This window comes from Abrus precatorius, unplaced genomic scaffold (assembly GCF_003935025.1).
Source record: "Abrus precatorius isolate BTA unplaced genomic scaffold, Abrus_2018 Scaffold3, whole genome shotgun sequence".
Classification (NCBI taxonomy): Eukaryota; Viridiplantae; Streptophyta; class Magnoliopsida; order Fabales; family Fabaceae; genus Abrus; species Abrus precatorius.
In genome coordinates, this window is record NW_020874373.1 from 30795397 (window position 1) to 30812049 (window position 16653).

Genomic DNA, 16653 nt, shown 5'->3' on the forward strand with positions numbered 1-16653 from the left:
GCATGAATGAAGATGGTCCATTTTCACTCAGAAGTGCCGTTATCAACTTGATTACGTAACTCGCACCTATGCTTATCATTCACGCTTTATATTGCGCGTTCATACAGAATAGTATGCTTTTATTTGTATTTAGGTTAATGTGTATTTGATAAAATATTTTAATTAATTAAAAGGTTGTTTATTATGTAAAGAAACTTTTTTAATAAAGATAATTTTATTCGATAAATATATTGAAATAGATGATTAATAATGTTGTTTTAATGTTACTCTAAGTGTTACCCTTTAATTATTAGATAAGAATTATTTTTATTTTTATTTTTAACAATTCATTTTACTTTTAATTTCTAACAATATAATAAATTTATCTCTTTTAAGTTTATTTTTTAAAATTATTTTTCATTAAATTAAATAAGAGTAAAAAAATTATAATTATTTCTATATATATATATATATATATATATAAGTTCAATGGTTAATTCTATCTAATACTTTTAATTCAATTTAGCTTGTTAGTTTTTATCTTTTAACTTTTGGCTAATTTTTTAACTTTGATTCATCAAACTTATCTATTTATTTATCATATACACCCTGAAGTTTTCTCGTTGATTAGCTATTTATACAAAAATTTTATAATTTATAATTTAAAATTTATATATATATATATATATGGAGGAAGAGTTTTGTCATTTTTAGTAATTCTACTTGACTTGAGCATGATTATTTATAGTAAAGAATGCATGTGGTTTAGGAAAAAAAAATTAATATTTAAAAAGAAAAAGCAATTGTCAAAGAGATGTAAATTAATAGTTATAACCATTACTACATGATTTGGCAGAAAAAGTAAAACATATATGTTAAGAATGCAGTGAACTTGTGATAAAAGTACATCTACACTAAATGCTAAGAAAGGTCAATTCATATTAGTTGTTCTTAGAATCTACACTAGCAACTGTAGAGGCAACCGTTAACGTATGTCCTTTTCTATTAAAATGTTAGACTTTGACTAACAATTTTAAGATATAATCGCTAACATAGCTCTATTTTCTTGCTAAACATGAATTAGTAGTTGTAAGCCTTTTTTTATAAGCAAAATATGTATTATTTCAAGAACAAAGAGGTCTTCAACCCATGTGTGAAACTCAAACCCAAAGCTTATAATTACACAGTAAAACTAGGAGGCTATCCAGCCTACAGAATGCCAATTCCTCTACACAAACTCTGTATTATGGCAAAAAAATTCTTCAATTTTAAATGCCTATTCTTCAGCCTCAATTTCCTTCCAAATGAAAATTCTTAATATGTATCCTTTTAAGTGGTTGGTACTGATACCAACATGCTTATGTGAACAGGATGAAAGCAGAGTGTTTGCAAATTGTCTCGCCTTCTTTTTTTTTTTGACTATTTGGCTATGAGAAAGAATTTGAAGGTCCAAATTCAATAATCGGCAGCTTTTACTCATAATAAGGGAACCTTTTTGTTAGAAATAGGTGAAATACTTGACTAAATTGTTAATATATTGGTGATGAAATGCCATATTTGGAATATATTGTATACAAACTTATTAGTAAGTACTGAGTAGAGATTTGTTGAGTGTCATATTTGGGAGTGAGAAACATAGTTTGTTGTTACATTCACTGAATTTTAAACTAGAAAAGTTTTATTGTGAGTAAATCCTTATTTTTCCCCCCAATTGATAAATTTAATACTACTTAAGAACTTAAGTGATGGTGTCAGCATAACATATGGGCACTTTTATGCTTTTTGCATATGATTTCATGTCTGTTATCATGGAGTATCATTGTTTTTTACAGGAAATTTGTTCTGAAGAAATACAGAAGAAGATTGTACGTAGGTTTACAAAAATAGGTTCACTTTAATAGTTTAAAAGTTTTAACTTAATTCACAAAAAGCTTATCAATAATCCTATTTTGTACGAATACGAATTCGTTCTATTAAAACTCTAAAATTTTATTGAATAATATAAACACATAAAAAATTGCTGTTATTTTTTATTCCACTGTGATTTTCGTTTATTTTCTAATATTTTACGTACTCAATTCGTGTAAAACCTGATGGCACCATTTAACGATGCTGTTATATTATTAGATTCCGTTGATTGATGGATTATGTTTTTTTAAAATAAAAACATATATAAAATATAATTAAAAAATTATTTTCATTTAGTTATTTTATTTACTCTTTTTGTAAATCTATACAAATCAATATTTTTATGACAAAATGAAAGGGCTTAAAGCCCAAAGCTAAAAGTTGTGCGTATGCAGAGGGAAACTCATTGAAAAGATGAAGGTTAAGTTCAATGTTGAGACCAAATTTTGCAAAGGTGTCGGCAAGAAATTTTCCATTTACGCCATGTATACACTAAATGAAAGCTTCATATTTCAACATCATTTTAGAAAGTCAGCAAGTAGGAAAGCTTCATTAAGCTAAGAACTTGACCACGATCTTTCTAAGCCCATACTGAGTGTAGATGTTTATTATATTTTTATTAATTATTAAATAAAAATTTAGGGTGAGAAATTTAATTTGAATATTAAAAGTTATGAGAATAAAATGTGAGCAATTAAAATTTAAGAATCTAAAATCATACATAAACTAAACTACAAGGACTGAAAGTGTAATGATATTTTTTTAAAATATCATTGTATATGATAAAAAAAAAAACTTATAAAAAAAATGAATTTATCCATAAAATACTCATTTTTCTTTTATATTGTGCACTTATTTGAAAAATAAAATAATATATGAATTAGAATTTATTCAAATTTCACTTATAATATAGATATTTTTTACAATGTTATTTAATTATAAATTATGATATTATTATATATCATTGACTTTTTAATTGTAATAACTATTTTAAAAAATCATATTTAGAGCATTTTAATCATACACTTTTTCTAGTTAACAAATCACAAACAATTATCATTTTTCTTTCACATTCCCTTTCCTATATTACTTTACACTATTTTCATCTCTCCTTTTTCTGTTATGACTTTCACCCTTTCTCTCCATCTAATGATATATACACCCATTGAAGTTTTAAGACATTATTGTCTTTTATCAAAATATATCTTTAAAAATTATATAAGTTACCTATATATACTATTTGTTTGATCACATTAAAAAGATGGGAACATGGGGACCTGGGGTGATTGGTTTCCAACTATCGCAAATGTCTGAATGATTTTCAACTGTAAAATTCTCATGTTTTCATATAATGTGAAATACCAAAGTATACTTTGAGAATGTTAATCCCAACCCCCCAACCTATCTCATCCTATCCTTCAAATTATATGTTAATTCTTTTGTCATTTCTAGATGGGCACTTTAATAATTTGAAAGAGCCATCGAGTGAAATATATATCCATAGACAAAAGACCAATTTATTCATTCACCATAGGTACTCTCTTGAAACTGCCCATTCTGTATTTCTATGAGATCTATTTGAATATGGAAATTTTATTTCGCTACACTGAAATTACAGGACCAACAATATTTTATACAAATATTTGGATAATTTCATTCTAGCTTCCATGACCATGTCATTTTATGAGATATACACAATAGGTGTGGGACATCATGCAACAAATGGCGATTCCTAATATGATATTGTGTACAAGCTGTAATCACAGAACTCATTCCTTTTAAATACTCTTGGAAACAAACTGTTCCCAACATGGTTAGGTGAGAAATATGCACCACTTAGCACTGAAATGAAAGCAAGGTCAATCTGCTGCTATTTGCAACAAATGCCTGCTTGGTATGAAAAAGGGTTGTGTATCTTAATCAATGCAACAAGGAACTAGTTCAAACTTCTTGATAGTGGTTATCAGTCCTCAAAATATTAAACTTGCAGAGAGGGCAGATAGCATTGATTAGCAGCCATTTGTCAATGCATGTGCAATGAAAATGGTGGTTGCAAGGAAGCTCTCTAAGTTCAGCACCATCATCATAGGCAGAAAGGCAGATACAGCATTCCTGTTATTTTACCATAATCATTCGTGTCAGAAGTGGGATTTGTTAAGCAAAATTGAATTTTGCTGTTCCAGAATTGCGAAAATGAAAACCAGTTGAATATATGGGACTGGGAGGAAAAGCACAGCATGCTAAGCATAAAAACAAGCAATATGATTCCAACCTTTAGAACAAAGGCAGAAGTATAACCAATAAGTACTCTATTTATAAATACTTTTTATGTTTTTGAAGATATTAAATCAATTTAACTTTTCATTTTATGCTTTCTTTAAAAAGTAAACCCTGAGTCTTATATTGGATGTCATTTAAACACTTTTTATTATTTATTTTAAATTATTTGTCACTTTAAAATATATATATAAAAAAAAGTATCAATTTTATTTTTTATAATATCCTATTTATTATGGATCATTTTTGCCTAAACTATTATGGCAACTTTAACTCTGAATAGTTCTTATCAACTAAATACTGCAATAACTTTGACACTTTTGATACTAGTACTTGAGTGAAATTAATTTATTTAACCAAGTGGGATAGCTTAGTTGTTGTTGTATAGTAATAAAAACTATTTTTATAAGATGTGTGCATTAATATTAAATGACATTCAAAATAAGACGGAGGAAGTAAATGGAGAATAATATAACAGAATATAGCAAGGCTTTAAAAATATGCAAGGGAGGTTACAATTATATAGCAGACTCGCAAGTATTTTATGCAATGTACCGGTGTGTAATAAAACTTTAAAAATATAAATCAAAAGAAAAATACATTAATTAATTTCAATATATATAAAAAGAAAAATATAAGTAACCTAGATTAAAGGTTAAAAGAGCAAATTTTAACAAAATTGAAAACAATTATTTTGAAAGTGTATATAGCTAAGATTTGAGACAAAAGAAATAATGTAAAAAGATAATTTTAAAAAATAAATGAAGTTGGAATGTGTAAAAAAATGATAACATAAAAGGAAAATTTAAAAGTAATAAATTAATAATTTTAAAAAGTGCTAAAGAAAGCTACATATCACAAGGAAAAAGAGAATACTATAAATGTCTTCACATTCATATATAAAGCTTCAGATTTATAATTTAAGAATTGATTGATAGGTAACAAGATGTAAATAAACGTTTAAATTATCCATTTCATTATTTGCTTCAAAAACAATTTATGTGAAAAAACATCTAGAATGATGCATAAGCCTCAAATCTTTAGGAGCAAGGCAAGGATATTTTGAATAATTACAATATATATATATATATGGTGTTTTGAAGTATAACATTTTTAGAAGATTAGATTGTCTTTGTTTAACACACTAGAACTTACAGCATCTTCTAAGGCAATAACACGTTGAGTGGCGTTCTCACTGTCACATTCTGTCATTATTCCTCTGGAAGATTCTTCAATGTCACCTTTTTTAAATTCCTTTATCATTCCGAACTTATATTTTGGCAACTGATCAATCTCTTCCTTCGTTGCCCCTTCCTGTTGCCACATTAAAGAATAATTTATGTCTGAAAAAGTTAGAAAAGAAAGAATATGATAAATGCAAGAAAGGCATATGATACACAATTATAAATAAATCTATAATTGTACACATCAATGCTTCATGAATCTGTTGAAATCACAGGGATTTAGGTAAGAGAGGAAACGAGAGAACATTTTTTTAATAATATATTACTGATATATAAAATATATATCGATGTGTTACAGAGTACAATGCACACATTCCTATTTTGGGTTCATTTGTTTGTGATTTTTCTTTTATTAAAACAAATGATCCCTTATACTAATACAATTATACTATTGTAATTAAATATCATGAAATATGAAAACCACTCCTAAGAAGTCATCTGATATACTCTACAATATTCTGACATACAATTAATGATATTATGAGATATTTTCTAGATATTTCAACAGAATCACATTAGTAGAACGTATAAATTAAAACTTTGAGAAGGATAGATGAAAAAATCAGCCTATATATATATAGCCAATCACGGTGCAGAGTTAAACTCTCATTAATTGAAAATGCACACAAACTCATAGCAACAGAGACCAATATATACAAGACAATAACAAAAGGCCTATCATTCAGGACCAATATCCTACTAAACATATCATTGAAAACATTTTCCTCCCTCACTACACAATACTTTCCAATTTGACTGCATTTTCCCCATAACCAAATTCCATTGTAAAGTAATAAATAGCTTAAATACAAATACAAAATATGGAAGGATTGCCACAACTCTTTGTCTATCCCCTATGAAAAAGTGTAAAAAACGGCATCTTATTACAGCTTATATATCTCAAATTTCAAAGATACACAAGCAAGATATATCTAGGATACTTTTCTTTCCCATGAGGCAGAGCAGAGATACAAGGGCAGCAATTGGGTAGAATCCCAGAAAAGCTATCACCTGACATAGAGTAGAAGGGAAAATTTTATATCATTGTTGCTCCCGCCATGGTCATTTTTACGATTATGTCCACCATGTACAAGATTAAAATATCAGTAGGAAGAAGTCCAATTCCAACTTGGTTCATAACCTCATTTTATAACAAAATAATAGCAAATTTATTACAACTAATCATGCACTTTATAATTTAATAACCACTTCAGTAATCTTTAACTTTTTTGTTTCATTTAAATGATTATATTCAGAACTGTCTTAAAATGTTGAAATTCAATGATGCAGTTAACTGATATAATAGACATGTAAAGCAAAACGTTCCTCCACCTCATCCCTACTGATATTTAACAGGTTTTCACTCCCTCTAATGATGAAGAAGAGATTGTCACTCTATCACATGATCATTTGTCTTACAGACAGACAATATTCACCAATGGCTACTCAACTGCAAAATTCAATTATCCCATTTGGGAAATGAACACGGGCAAAAATATAGTTGCTCACAATAACCTCCAGAACAAAAAATAAAATAAGGAAAAAGTTTATTTACCTGCTCTGCCACGACATATAAAATAGCAAGTATGCATGGCAGACAACAGCAAACGGCAATACCAATTAGACATGCAACAGCAACACAGATCAGTACAATCACAACGTCAAACGCAAGAAATGTAATACAGAGCCTGCAAAACACAACATGCAAGATAATTACAAAATAGGCAAGGCAACAAATCATAGAACACATAGAGAGCACAATTTAGAGTGCGTTTGGATTACAGCTTAATTAAACACTTATTCAATAAGTGCTTATTGCATGAGGGATTTATACCATAAATTTGACCATGAAATTTATTAACATAATCCAAAAGAACTAATTTTAATAAACTATATGAATAAGCTTATTGAAATAAGCTGAAAAAAGCTTATGAAAATCATTAGCTCTTCATAAACTATTTCCAAACACACCCTTAAGCAATAGACATTGTTCCAAGTTCCAACTGACCAGTAAAGCTGAGGTGAATCCCTTATCAAATTCTGGCCACCAGCAGTCACCCAATAGAATCCAATAATCCACCATATGAATGAAAGCATGGTATTTGCAGACTCTATGTGTTTTGTGATGCTGACAAGACAATGAACAATAAATTCACAAACTTACAGAAGTTCAAAAACAAAGAGTTCTACAGTAAACCTAGAATGGCAAATACATCAAAGAATACACTGCATTCAAAGAAAATACTCTCAATTAAGAACAGAATTTAGTAATGTGATTAAATTGGAAGGAGTAAGTAGAGATAATAGGGCTCTAAAATTAAAAAAATTCCAAATAAAAAATAATCTTTCTATATAAAAATTTATATATAATATTTTAAAATTTACAAAATTTAATACATTGATGCTATTAAATTTTACGATATTTTTAAAATTAATATATATAAATTCTTATCATGAATAATATTGTAAGAGTTAAAAAAATTAAAAAAAACAAACAAATTTCATAAAATACGAATCAAATTAATTTAAACACAAATTAAAAAAAATGAAATTAAAAGAGGTGTACCTGTTTCCCTCACCCTCTAGAAACTGTTCTGAAGCATAATACTCGTCATCACTCTCAGAACTGAAGCTCCATTCACGATGATCTAAAACAGAATTAGAACCTAACGAGGTCCTTCTCCTTCTGAACTCAACAACAACACAGAGAGAGTGGAACACGCCCTGTAACAAGTACCCTACAATCCACACTCTAAGGGGCACGCAAGGTACCTCCGTGGTGCTCAAACACAATACGGTGATCCCAATCGTGAGGAACGCGAGGTTCCACAGCACGTCGAGCGCCACCACCGGCTTCGAGTACGCCCAGTCGCTCTGCCGCTCCTCCAGCTCCGCCGCCGCCGCCTCCCGGACACGCACCGACGGCTCCCGAAGCATCATGCGCCGCCCACTAGCTCGCCGGAAAAACCGGGCGGCGGTTCGGAGTGGCGGCGGCGGCGTGCGTCTGAGGAACCGTCCTGTACGGTGGAGAAACGGCGCGGAGTCCACCAGAGGAGAAGGAGGTGAAGTATTTGAATTTTGCATTTGAAAAAAATTTTGTGCTAAGGTAGAAGAAAGGTGAAGTGGGTTTGATAGAGAAAAGAAAAGAGTTGGTTGAATCTAAAATTTGGATCTTTGAACAGTTCGAATGGAGTCACAAGAAGGATTGGTTTGGTTTCTGACTTTTCTCTCTGTTTGAATAATAGATAAAACAACGGTTTTTTTTTTTTTTTTTTCCGGTTAAGGTGTATTGCAAGCTAGACACAATAAAAACTTATTTTTGTTAATTTGAGTTTTTAAAACTTAATTTAAATATTTAAAATGATAAATTTAATTTTAAAAATTAAATCAATAAAATTATTAAATGATAAAAAAATTATTATATATTGTAAAATACAATGCGTTAATAGTGATTAATATTATAAATTTTAATAAAAAATTATTTATTAATAGGAATTTTCAGCATTTGAGGGAGGAAGAGCTTACAATGGACACTTGAAGGATTGATAAAGAAGGGTTTATCCTTCATAATTACGAGAGTGACTTTTTTGGATTTATGGATTTGACATCGAAATCTCGTGTGATTAATTTGTTTTTGTTGAAACTGTAAATTATGAAGTGTCAGAGAAAAATTTATTATTATCACTTAATGAAAAATGAGTTTTCATTTCTTAAATAATATCTGTAAATAATAACTAATAAATTTTCTGACACTACTTAAATATTATTAAATTAAAATACATTTTATATATAAAAAGTTAAATTTTTATTGAATGATTACCTTTAAATTTAGTAAATTTTATAAATTTATAGAAGTGTAAGTATTGTCTTAAAGAGATTTATAAGCAAAACTTTAGATAAATGCTGTCTGCGTGAAGTCAATTCAACGATCTGGAAATGTATTCTTTAGGAACAAGGAATTGAAAATTTTGCTGGTTTTCTTTATAATTTAAAAATATTGTTTTTTGTATATTTACTGAAATTTCTTTTTTTTTATAATTTAAAAATACCTCTTTTCATTAGACTTTTATTAAAAAATGATTTTATGTCTTAAAAAATATGTAAATTCAGCTATAATTATTAAACAAATAAGCACTTCGGTTGTTTGCGCGTGTGCACGAGGTTATAATGAGAATCTTAAGAAATTTTGAATTCAATATATTCGAAGTGGGATTATATTTAATATCGAATGCTCATTTGATAAATGTGATAAAAAAACAAAATAATATCATGTTTTTATATTGTTTGAATTAATAAAACATAATAAATTTATTTTATTAGTTTATTTACTAATATAATATTTTGTGAAGAGTCTGAATTAAATATAAATTATATGAAATGATGTATTTAATTTACTATAAAAATAAAATAAGTGCAAAATTAATTTTTATTTTATTATATTTTATTTAACTTATATGTGATATTTTTATCTTGTTATATTAATTATATAAAAAAAGATATATTTTGTGTACCATTTAAAAAAATATTTAAAAGTATTATTTTTATATTTTTAATATATTCTTGAAATGTATATATAAAAAATTTATATAAAATTATTAATTTTAATGATTAAAGTATCATAATTAACCATGTAGAGAAATAAATATTAAAAATTATTAAATAGTCTAAAATTATGGTGTATACGTAATATTTAATTCATATTAAATATTGTTTAGTCAAAATGATAAAAAATAATTTTTTTATTGTTGTTTAATAATTTATACATACGTAAGTATTATTACTTTGTATTAATTAATTTTTTAGAAAAATTCAATTTCATTTCATTTACACTAATGTTTATTACTTTTTTTTTTTCTTATTAATACATCAGTGTTCTTCTAGGATAGTTATGCTAAGTAACTATAATCATGGTTATTGACATCATCTACATGTTGAAGGACATAGAGAGTTTGTCATGCTCATATTACATTTATCTTAATGAAAATTTCACCATAGTTCTTGTTATGTCCCTTTCTCACATATGTGAATTATCACTTTTGGTCAAAATCCATGAAAATGAGTTTGTTAATAAAAAATTGAGTGAGTTTTATCAATAGAACCCTTAAAGAACCACAAATCACACATAATATTCACCCCTGCTAGAAAATGTTGCAACAAGATGATTTTTAGGTGGCTTATTTGATTCATGAGTTTTGAAATTGTTCAATCCATTGTATGGAGGAACAATGCCTCAAAAGTTTGGGTAAAACTTAAAAGAACAGTTTTCAAATATTGACCAATTCTAAATCTTTAAGATATAAGAAGAAATTTATAACTTCAAGTGGAGAGATTTCTCTATGACTAAATACTACACAAAATGAAGACATTATAGAATGAACTTAAAATAATGCATGTTTGTTCTTGTAATGTCAAATGTATTTGTAAAGTTTTTGATAACTTTAAATTTTTTTGAAAATACAGATATAGTAGTAAGATTCTTAAATGGTTTAAATAAACATTACTCCATTGTAAGATATCGTATCATGTTAATGGATCATCTTTCAGTCGTTAACAAGGCAGTTTGTACTGAACAATGTGGAAATTCAACTATTTATATCAATATTAATGACAATTATACCCAAAATTCAAGAAAACACAACAATTTCAAAAGATTCAATAATATAAAAGTTCAACAAGTATCCATTGGAGTGGTTTGATCAATGATTTCTTGATAGCATAAAATTGGTCCATAGCAAACGCAAGGTCATTGTTTACTCTGATAACTTTTTATTTTAGTATTAAACTGATTGCAACTAATGTAAAGAAATTCTGAACTAAAATTTTAACAACAAACTTTGTTTTTTCAAAAAATACATTCAAATACATCTACAATAGTCATCAACAGCAGTAAAAGAAGAAGAAGAAATCTCTATATATTAGCATGAATCAAATAAAAAAATTTGTTAATTTTATTTTCACTCAAATTGTAAGATAATGTGAGAACTAAACATGTCAAAATAGATTGTTATATTATTTAAAAAAAGTTTCTCACAGAACTTATTCACTTTTTGTTTGTTTCTTCTTCAAATCAGCTAACAAATATATTTACTAAATTATTAATTTTTTCTAGTTTTCGTAATCTTTTAACCAGACTAAGAATAATGCTCAAGTTTGTGAGAGAGGGAAGATGAGTAATATCAAATACTTTTTAGTCAAAATGATGAAATTTATTTTATTTTAATGATGTATATAGCATGTGTATTATTATTATGTAATTTTTTTAAAACATCAATATTTTATTAAAAATAAATAGCCCTCACTAATACACCATTGTTGATATAAATTAACTATTATATAATATGTGATAATATTTTAATATTTTTTATGAATTTGCAAACTATGAATAAGTAGTGGTCTTGGCTATAAATAATTTGTGGACAAATTGACACGGAACTAACGAGGTGCGTAGACATTTCGACGCTGTGAGTCAGCTTAGTAGGTAGTAGCTGTCTTGAACAGAGGAGTTTTTAATTTGTAATACGAAAATTTCCTTGCAAGTAAAATTCATTTGCTTTAAATTAAATTTGAAACAGAGTATTTTTAAGAAATAAGAGATTAGCCAGCAAACATTTCAACCATTCAGTGCACTGTTCAACGGTCAACACCAATGTTTCTGGCATGTGTTTGAAAGAGAACTATACAAAATAATTATAATAAAATTTATTATCATTTATGTAAACTTTATTCTTTTTCATATCACGTTGTCACTTGTTCATATAAGACAATCTAAATCCATTTTCTATTGTTCTACTTTGATCTTCCTTTTATTATTATAATTATTTTTTTTTCTTTTTTATCTTCTAATTTTAGTCATCTATTTTCTTTTAAATATAATTAGAATATGGATTAAATATGTTTTTATTCTTTACACTTTAACAATTTTATTTTTAGTCTTTTACAAAAAAGTTATTTTGATCCCTTTTTTTATGTTTTTATTTTTAGTCTTTATTTCTAGTCTGATCCATCGAAATATTGTTAAAAGTGTTTAGGTTTTTTTTTTTTTGTTAGATCATGTCAAATAAAAGTGTTTAGTTTTCTTTCTTCTTAAATCATTAGCTTATTTCTTTCTTCTTTGCAATTGAATTGATTAGAATCGGTTGAAATTCTACCACACCACCACATCACATCCATTAGCGCCATCTCAAATTAAATAATTCAGTCCAAAGTAACTGACTTTGTTGATTACTTTTTAAAAGATTAAATTTTAAGTAATTTTCAATTTAATTTTTTAAAGCAAGTAATACATTTTAGATTTTTGTTTTTGAAAATAAAAAGATAATGTAGTTAAAAAAAAAATCTTGACTTTTTATGTTCCCAACGTTTGTCTTTTTTTCTCCTTTTAAAAAATATTATTGTTTTTATATTTTTTTTTAATTTTAAAGATTAAATTTAAATATTTAAGAATAATAATTTTTTTAACGCATATATATTTATTAGCAACGTAAAAATATAATAAATTTTATTATTATCAATCATTTGACACATGTTAACATTTTCATTATTGATTTATGAACATAATTACTCCCACTCTGAAAAAAAGTATGAAGTATGCACTAAGAAAAAAACATAAATCCAAGTTTTTGTATTATAATTTTCTTGAAGGCAAATAAATAATAATAACTATTTTTTTGTATATATATTTTTTAAAATTTAAAAAATATAATTTTTTTTACAAAATTACAAAAATATAGAATTTAAAAATCATCATTAGTAATTTTTAATGTAATATAAAAATTCAAAAATAAAAAATATAAAGTTTCAAAAGTCGTTAATAACAATTTTTAAAAAAATATTAAAAAATTAAAAATTATCAGCAGTAATTTTTAAAAAAATAATTAAATATTTAAAAAGTAAATTAAAAGTCGTTACTGATAATTTTTCGTCAAAAATCGCTAACGGTAATTTTTTAAAAAAATCATATTTTTATAACTTTACAAAAAAAAATTATATTTTTTGAATTAAAAAAAAACCATATATAAAAAAAAGTTCCACATAATAATACCATCGAAAAAGCAGTTTTAAAGATTTCTTCCTTGCTTCTTCTGATTTGCTACTGCGGCAATCTTTTCCAGTTGAATGAAGATTCTGATGAAAGAAAGTTGCAACAAGTGGTTATGCTCAAGTTGGACTCAAAAGTTTTGGCATTTTCTCACAACCCAGGGCACACATTCAAGCTTCTGCCATTTCTTCGTTGCATACATGCCTGCATTGCGGATTCCCATCAATCTACGTTCCATTCCAATCAGCTTCTTAATGGGTTGTCGAAATCTGGTCGAATTAACGATGCCCGAAAATTGTTTGATAAAATGCCTCAAAGGGATGAGTACACTTGGAACACTATGATATCTGGTTATGTTAATGAGGGTAGATTGGTTGAAGCAAGAGACCTTTTTGATGAGTTTTCAGGTAGAAGTTCTATCACTTGGTCCACCCTCATATCCGGTTATTGTAGATTCGGGTATGACGCTGAGGCTTTTGATTTGTTCAGGTGGATGAGGTTGGAGGGTCAGAAACCGAGTCAGTACACTTTAGGAAGTATTCTGAGGGTGTGTTCAGCATTGGGCTTGATCCAAAATGGGGAAATGATTCATGGGTATGTGGTGAAGAATGGATTTGAATCCAACGTGTATGTTGTCACTGGCCTTGTTGACATGTATGCAAAGTGCAAGCACATTAGAGAAGCCGAATTTCTCTTCAAGGGGTTGGCCTATGATAAGGGAAACCATGTTCTGTGGACTGCCATGGTTACTGGTTATGCTCAAAATGGTGATGGCCATAAGGCAATTGAGTTTTTTCGTTACATGCGCATAGAAGGGGTTGATTCCAATCAATTTACCTTTCCTAGCATATTGACAGCATGTTCTGCAGTTTCAGCTCATTGTTTTGGAGAACAGGTGCACAGTTGCATTGTTCGGAGTGGTTTTGGTTGCAATGTATATGTTCAAAGTGCATTGGTTGACATGTATGCAAAATGTGGAGATTTACGTAGTGCGAAAAAGGTATTAGAAATTATGGAGGATGATGATGTTGTTTCGTGGAACTCCATGATAGTTGGGTGTGTAAGACATGGGTTTGAAGAGGAAGCTCTTCTCCTCTTCAAAAAAATGCACGCAAGAAATATGAAGATTGATGATTATACATTGCCGTCTGTTCTGAATTGTTGCATAGTTGGTAGTATGGATGCAAAATCTGTTCAATGTTTGGTAATCAAAACTGGATTTGAGAATTATAAGCCTGTTAGCAATGCTTTAGTTGATATGTATGCCAAAACTGGGGACCTGAATTGTGCATATGCAGTGTTTGAAAAGATGATTGAGAAAGATGTCATCTCATGGACCTCCCTGGTCACAGGCTATGCACAAAATGGCTCCCATGAAGAATCCCTGAAGATTTTTTGTGACATGAGAAAAGAAGGGGTAAGTCCAGACCAATTCGTTGTTGCAAGTATTTTGAGTGCCTGTGCAGAACTGACTCTTCTAGAATTTGGTAAACAAGTGCATTCAGATTTCATAAAATCAGGCCTTAGATCATCACTGTCGGTGGATAATTCTTTAGTAGCCATGTATGCAAAATGTGGATGCTTGGATGATGCTGATACCATTTTTGTTTCAATGCAAGATTGTGATGTAATTACTTATACTGCTCTTATCGTTGGTTATGCACAAAATGGTAAGGGAAAAGACTCTCTGAGATTTTATGATGCTATGGTTTCAAGTGGCACAAAACCAGATTTTATCACATTCATAGGATTATTATTTGCTTGTAGCCATGCTGGTCTTGTAGATGAAGGTCGCATATATTTTCAACAAATGAATAATGTTTATGGAATAAAACCTGGCCCTGAACACTATGCCTGCATGATTGATCTTTTTGGACGCTCAGGAAAGCTTGATGAGGCAAAAGAAATAGTAAACCAAATGGATGTGAAACCCGATGCAACTGTATGGAAGGCACTCCTTTCTGCATGTAGAGTGCACGGGAACTTAGAATTAGGAGAGAGGGCAGCTACAAATCTTTTTGAGTTGGAACCCATGAATGCTATGCCTTATGTTATGTTGTCTAACATGTATTCTGCAGCTCGAAAATGGGATGATGCTGCGAAAATTCGAAGGTTGATGAAATCAAAAGGAATAGTTAAGGAGCCTGGATGCAGTTGGATTGAGATAAACAGCAAAGTGCACACATTCATTTCTGAAGATAGAGGACATCCAAGGGAAGCTGAGATTTATTCCAAGATTGATGAGATTATAATAAGAATTAAAGAAGCAGGGTATGTTCCAGATATGAATTTTTCTTTACATGACATGGATAGAGAGGGAAAGGAGGTTGGCCTTGCTTATCACAGTGAGAAACTTGCTGTTGCTTTTGGTTTACTTGCTTCTCCAGCAGGTGCACCAATTCGGGTATTTAAGAATCTCCGAGTTTGTGGAGATTGTCATTCTGCTATGAAATATATATCAAGAGTTTTGACTCGTCATATCATATTGAGGGATTCAAATTGTTTTCATCATTTTAGAGATGGGGAGTGTTCATGTGGGGATTACTGGTAGGATCTCTTTTTAGTCTTAACACTAGTCCTTGATCCAGTTTGAAGGGGACTTGATACACATGACAATTTCAAGTTTACAGGGCCTTGTTTGTTGGACAAATTTTGCTTTGTTTCTGTTACTATCATCAAAGTTAAATTCATTTTTTCAATTGAAGTTTAAACATTACGTAGAGAACTAAACCTCTTGTTCAAGAATATTGAGAACTTAATGTTTCATATAGACAGGAATTTGAGATGGAGGAGGAAGCAAGACTACTCTATTTTAATTAAAATTTGAATCATGTACAAATTAAGGATGCATTATAATTTCTTGTCTTTTTAAGTACATTATATAGGCTGCAAAATGATGACATGCAATAGCTTTAGACCACAAATTGTTTGTTTCTTCAAATATTTTGCATTCGCGAGGAATTTAGCCCATCAAAATATAAGGGGCTCATTGGTACATATTCAGAAAATAATTTGCTAAAACACTTTATTTTTCTAGTTTGTAGCTGCTACCTACAACCAAAAGTGTAGAAAAGAGCCAAAACAGTTTTCTCAATTAATGGAGAGAAATTCGCAAACTACCAAAATATCTAGTCCCCAAAAATAAACATTTTCACCCACGAGAATGATTAATCTAACAGTCTAAATGGAATAAAATTGACCTTGCGG

The 16653-nt window shown here is 28.8% G+C and overlaps 2 protein-coding genes across 2 annotated transcripts; one reads left to right on the plus strand and one right to left on the minus strand.

Moving 5' to 3' along the window:
• Positions 1-3722: 3722 nt before the first annotated feature.
• Positions 3723-8582, minus strand: LOC113863331 (E3 ubiquitin-protein ligase At1g63170-like). The gene is made up of 5 exons (XM_027496882.1): positions 7975-8582; positions 7417-7536; positions 6964-7096; positions 5320-5478; positions 3723-3999 (listed from the first exon to the last, which is right to left on the minus strand). Exons 1-5 carry the CDS (start codon positions 8490-8492, stop codon positions 3829-3831), a joined length of 1101 nt encoding a protein of 366 aa, XP_027352683.1. The 5' UTR covers positions 8493-8582; the 3' UTR covers positions 3723-3828.
• A 4874-nt stretch (positions 8583-13456) lies between these two features.
• LOC113860793 (pentatricopeptide repeat-containing protein At2g03880, mitochondrial) lies at positions 13457-16135 on the plus strand. Its single transcript, XM_027493299.1, has one exon. It carries the CDS (start codon positions 13562-13564, stop codon positions 15995-15997), a length of 2436 nt encoding a protein of 811 aa, XP_027349100.1. The 5' UTR covers positions 13457-13561; the 3' UTR covers positions 15998-16135.
• The last annotated feature ends 518 nt before the right edge of the window (positions 16136-16653 follow it).

Bases quoted from the DNA above. Each gene is read 5' to 3' on its own strand.
- LOC113863331 (XM_027496882.1), bottom strand. From the start codon at position 8,492: ATGCAAAATTCAAATACTTCACCTCCTTCTCCTCTGGTGGACTCCGCG. The intron at 7,097-7,416 runs GTCAGTTGGAAC...TGTGTTTTGCAG, and splicing joins GATTCACCTCAGCTTTACTG to GCTCTGTATTACATTTCTTG. The intron at 4,000-5,319 runs GTAAGTTCTAGT...GTAAAATAACAG, and splicing joins TTATTGCCTTAGAAGATGCT to GAATGCTGTATCTGCCTTTC.
- LOC113860793 (XM_027493299.1), top strand. From the start codon at position 13,562: ATGCTCAAGTTGGACTCAAAAGTTTTGGCATTTTCTCACAACCCAGGG.